This window comes from Aegilops tauschii, chromosome 4 (genome assembly GCF_002575655.3).
Source record: "Aegilops tauschii subsp. strangulata cultivar AL8/78 chromosome 4, Aet v6.0, whole genome shotgun sequence".
Classification (NCBI taxonomy): domain Eukaryota; kingdom Viridiplantae; phylum Streptophyta; class Magnoliopsida; order Poales; family Poaceae; genus Aegilops; species Aegilops tauschii.
The window spans coordinates 105,073,847-105,079,299 of NC_053038.3; the positions used below are offsets into that span (position 1 = coordinate 105,073,847).

Consider the following 5,453-nt stretch of genomic DNA (forward strand, 5'->3'; position numbering starts at 1 on the left):
TCCATATCATTGCCACATGCCAAAATGCAACCTCATTTGCCTAGTAATTATTTAATTATGATTTTCCAAAGTTTCTATCCAGAAAGAAGCTTTGTGAAGGAGGTGCAAGCTAGGCATATCCAAATGAGTTGCCATTTTGCATGATCTCTCATATCATCATATCATAGCCCTCCACAAAAGTAGAGCTCATGTCATGCCTCCATGTGAGCTCATATTCAATTCTTTGATTCTGTCCAAAATTTCAGTTTGTGAAGCAAGTATATTTTATCTTGCTCCATTATGGCTGCCAATTTTTCTAGGCCTTCTATTATCCATATAACTTACCTCCACCCATTTTGGGCATGGTTAATCAAGCCATTATTCCTCTAGAATTTTTGCAAGTTTCTGTCCAGAATGAAGCTTTGTGAAGCAAGTGCCACTTTGGTATTTCCAAATGGCATGAAATCTTTACAGCAGCTTCATACCATCATATAACCCCTCTATGCCAAACTTCAGCTCACAGAGATCAAGTATGTGAGTGCATCATCCAAATCTTGATTCTGGACCATATTTGGCAGTTGCAAAGCAACTCTGTTAAATCTTGATCCAAACCCCTCCATAGTTACCAGGATGTAAGTCCTTCTTTACCTCAACCTCGTAGACAACTCCATTTGACCCAATCCCTCTCCTGTGGATCACCAGTGGTCATCAAAGTTTACTGCAGTAAACTTCAGGTGTTAACTGCCATTTAACCGTGTCACTTTTAACCAAACTACCACCGCAGTTGCAACCTCCCCAGGAAGGACTCCACCCCAGACATCGTTTGGCATCGCTTGTGGCACTGTGTGCACCAGTGCGCGCGATGACCACCGCTTTGGCATGCAGTGTGCGCGGTCAGAACGTCGTTTGTGCTCGAGCCCCTCCTCCTCTCGTCAGCTTCGCGCTCTTGAGCATGTCTCACCGTTTTACCACGTCGTCGCCGTCCTCCTGGAGCCTTCTTCCCCTCCGTCAGCCCCTCCGTCAGCTCTCGTCGCCGTGCGCCCACGGACGCACTGTGGCCGACCGAGGCTTTAATGGCGTTCGGCCGCTTCTCCTCTGCACCCTCGGCCCCCCTCACCCTGTGCGCTTCTGTAGCTCGTCCGTTGCCTCCCTCGTCGCCTTCCCGTGCTCACCCGTGCTCGCTGCGTGTCGCCAGAGCCTCGGGCGGACGTGCCCGGCGGCACCCGAGCCCATCCCTCTCGCCCCGGCAATAAGTAGCCATCCCCCCGAGCCGGTCGAGCACACCAGCAGCCTCGCCTCACTCCCAGCTCCCTCCCCAGCCTCTCGTTCGAGCTCGAGGAGCTCCTGTCCCTCTCATGGCCGCCGTGCCCGTCACCGGCCCCCTCCTAAATTCGGGCAGTGCAGCCTCTTTCTCTCCATCCCACCACCACCATCGCCTTCCCCACACTCCGGCGACCCTCCTCCTCATCTTAGTTTCTCGCCGGAGCCCCTCTGGACGCGTCTCCTCGGAGTTGGCCGCCGCCCCGTCTCGGCCTCCTCCCGTCGCCGTGGACTCGGTCCTCTTCCGGCGCTGCAGCTGCTCCAGGCGGGAGCAGCGCTCCGCCCCGCGCCCGCCAGTGCCTTCACTCTGGTCGGGGGTGACCGGAGTTGGCCGGGCCGGCGCTGGCCTCGCTGCTGCCTCGCCCTTCCTCTGCTCTGTGTGCGCGTCGGGGAGGAAGGAGAAGGAGCCAGGCGAGAAGAGAGAGAGGGAGAGGATAAGGCGGGCCCCACCAGGCAGCCGCACAGCGTTGACCCCGCCCGGTCCAGCATGGATAAGTGATGGGCCCCACCCACGTGGGACCCGCACGTCAGCGTCACACGCCCCGGTCCCGCCTCGGCCGACTGGATTAAGTGGAGGCGTACTCGGTCGAGTACCTTTTCATCTTCGGGAAAGCGCATTTTCCCTCTGCTTCAGCTCAAAGTACGATTTCTTTTATTGAAAGCGTATTTCCTCTCTGTTTTAGCCCAGAATGCGTTTTCTTAATCAGGAAGCCTATTTCTAACTTTGCGCTTCTGCCTTATCCACTCAGGGACTTGTTTGTGGTGATATTTTTGTAGAAAAGTCCCTGAACTTCAACCCTTCATATCTTTTTAACCACAACTCCAAATGAGGTGATTCCAAAGCCCACTTCTTCGTTTAGTCGAGCCCGTTCTGTTGGTTTCATTTTCACTATGGTTTGACACTGTGAAAATGACCTTTTTGCCCTTGCCCGTAAACAGCCCCTCCGAGAGAGAACTGTTTCCGGCAAATCTTTCCGCGGCTTGACCGCACTTCTCCCCGGTGCCTTCTTCACCCCCAGGCAAGCCACAATACCCACTTGCATGATAGTCATGCAGTAGCCATGGTTTTCAACTTGAATATTTAATAAATGTTTGCTTGTTTAAAATATGGTTATCGTTGTTTCGGTAATGCTTCTGGGTTAGTATTTACATGTTTGCTATGTTGTTATGCACCTGGTTATCATGCCCTGATAGTTGCTAGTATTCCTTTCATATGCTTATGCTTGCTAGTAGTACCTGTTGATGTTGGTGATGGTCTTCGGTGCATAACTGCCATCTGTCCCGAGTACCGTTGTTATACATATTTCATTGCATCCCGTTGGTTAAATGCTTGCATTGTTATTATGTTCTTGCATGATATTTATGGTTGATGCTAGTGGTCATGTTATGCTATGAGTAGTGTTGCACTTGTAATATTTATGCTCGTCATTATGCCATGTTCAGTTGGAGATTATTCATAGTTGATATGGTGGATAGTTATGTTGCATCCCGTGCTTATGTTGATATCATGCTCATGCTTTGTATATGCATCATGCTATTTTATCATGGCTCAGCATATTGCATTCAAGTTTAACTGGATTAAATTGAACTTGAACAACTGTTGGCTGAGTCATGGTGCCACCATATCGAAACTGACCAGTGCAACCACGCTTACCTTTATGGGAAGGTCCTAACTGGGTCTATTGTCGTGCCTCTCGCCGGTGCCTCCAACTAGGGAAGGTTATGGGCATGCTTACCCTGATCAGGTAGGTGGACATAACTTTGTGTGCCCGTAGTTGGATGATAAGCGCTTTTGTCCCTGTTTGGGACGGACCACGACGGTGGTCGTTGTGTCTTTGGTAGACACGGGGCCACCCAGGACTTAGCCCAAAGGGGAGTTGGTCGGAGTGGCCGGGAGAGTGTCATGGCAGTAGATTGGTTTTGTCAGAACGCCGTTGGTCCACCCGAATGGGAGTGCGAGGCCATGGGTTCCGTGGTGTGGGTACAGTGTACTAACCTCTGCAGAGTGTATATTAAATCTATCGATAGCCGCGCCCGTGGATAAGGGCCTAGTTCGTGTCGGTCCCACTATGAGTCAACAGTATTAATAATAACTTGATTAATGACAACCCTAGTTCGACGATGAGATAAGTTGGTTATGATCGCCGGAAAGATCACCGTTGGAGACCTAGTGTTGGTCATGGTTGTGATCGCCGGAATGATCACCGTGGTATCGAGGATACCGAGTTGTTGGATATTCGTGATATTGTGCGAGAATTGTGGGTAAAGATCAAGCTCCTTGTGGTCATTTAATGATTACTACGGTATTGTTTATACCAAGCTTGATTTGATCCTGAGATGATCGTGTAATGTCCGAGGTTGGTAAGTGATGCATGTGATGGTACGAGGTAACCCGAGCAGAATAAATGGTGCATGTAGTGTCATCATGTTGCATGCTAGTATCATCAGGTTTATATGTTCATGACATGATCATATATTGTCCTAGAGATATTATGCTCATATTGTTCATGCCATGTTATCCTGATGATCTCATGATAATCCCTGATTAACCTGTAATTGCCATGCTGTTGTTTGTCTTAAATGCTTCTGGTTAATTGTGAGCTTGCAAGTACATTCAATGTACTGACCTAGCGTGTCATGCCAGCTTGCAGGTCGTGCCTGGATTGCATGCTTGTTTGCGGTGGATTCTTTGTTTGCGAGCTAGGATAAGCGTTCCAGCCAGAGTCCCTGCGGAGTGGAGTTCACCACTATCGTCGTTGTTCTGCTGCTAGAGTTATTCCACTGCTTCGAGTTGTTCTACTGCTTGCATAGAGCAGCTGAGGATGGCGTAGTGTCACCGTGCCGATGTTATTCATTGTAATATCGGAGACCTTGTAATCATATTCGTGTAATAATAGAAAGCTGGTTTGTTCTATGCTAAGCAGTTCCGTATTCCAGAAGACTTCTCCTCGATCTCTGGGCTGGAATACGGGGCGTCCCGGTTTCTCTGTGCCGGGGTGCCACATGTACTCCCTTGCCAAACTCAGTGTAGGGTATACAATAGATCTGGTACACAGCATGGCATTATAGAACCTATGGCTGAGGCATAGGGAATGACTTTCATTCTCTTTCTATCTTCTGCCGTGGTCGGGCTTTGAGTCTTACTCAATTTCACACCTTGTAACACAGGCAAGAACTCTTTCTTTGACTATTCCATTTTGAAATACTTCAAAATCTTGTCAAGGTATGTACTCATTGAAAAAACTTATCAAGCGTCTTGATCTATCTCTATAGATCTTGATGCTCAATATGTAAGCAGCTTCACCGAGGTCTTTCTTTGAAAAACTTCTTTCAAATACTCCTTTATGCTTTCCAGAAAATTCTACATTATTTCTGATCAACAATATGTCATTCACATATACTTATCAGAAATGCTGTAGTGCTATCACTCACTTTCTTGTAAATACAAGCTTCACCGCAAGTCTGTATAAAACCATATGCTTTGATCACTTTATCAAAGCATATATTCCAACTCTGAGATGCTTGTACTAGTCCATAGATGGATCGCTGGAGCTTGCTCACTTTGTTAGCACCTTTAGGATCAACAAAACCTTCTGGTTGCATCATATACAACTATTCTTTAAGTAATCCATTAAAGAATACAATTTTGACATCCATTTGCCAGATTTCATAAAATGCGGCAATTGCTAACATGATTCAGACAGACTTTTAAGCATCAATACGAGCGAGAAAATCTCATCGTAGTCAACACCTTGAATTTGCCGAAAACATTTTTGCGACAATTCGAGCTTTGTAGATAGTAACCCTACTATCAGTGTCTGTCTTCCTCTTGAAGATCCATTTATTCTTAATGACTCACCGATCATCGGGCAAGTCAATCAAAGTCCATACTTTGTTCTCATACATGGATCCCATCTCAGATTTCATGGCCTCAAGCCATTTCGCGGAATCTGGGCTCATCATCGCTTCCTCATAGTTCGTAGGTTCGTCATGGTCTAGTAACATGATTTCGTCATGGTAGTAACTTGATCTGAAGTTTCATGATCATCATCATTAGCTTCCTCACTAATTGGTGTAGAGATCACTAGAACTGATTTCTGTGATGAACTACTTTCCAATTCGGGAGAAGGTACAATTACCTTATCAAGTTCTAC

The 5,453-nt window shown here is 47.2% G+C and overlaps 1 protein-coding gene across 2 annotated transcripts; it reads left to right on the top strand.

Moving 5' to 3' along the window:
- The first annotated feature begins 764 nt into the window (after window positions 1-764).
- LOC109786454 (uncharacterized) lies at window positions 765-4,211 on the top strand. Of its 2 annotated transcripts, XM_073496365.1 has the most exons (4): window positions 765-1,939; window positions 2,049-2,130; window positions 2,239-2,318; window positions 3,944-4,211. In XM_073496365.1, exon 1 carries the CDS (start codon window positions 842-844, stop codon window positions 1,796-1,798), a length of 957 nt encoding a protein of 318 aa, XP_073352466.1. In that variant the 5' UTR covers window positions 765-841; the 3' UTR covers window positions 1,799-1,939; window positions 2,049-2,130; window positions 2,239-2,318; window positions 3,944-4,211. The 2 variants fall into 2 exon arrangements, with proteins under 2 accessions (XP_073352466.1, XP_073352467.1); XM_073496366.1 differs by lacking the exons at window positions 2,049-2,130; window positions 2,239-2,318.
- The last annotated feature ends 1,242 nt before the right edge of the window (window positions 4,212-5,453 follow it).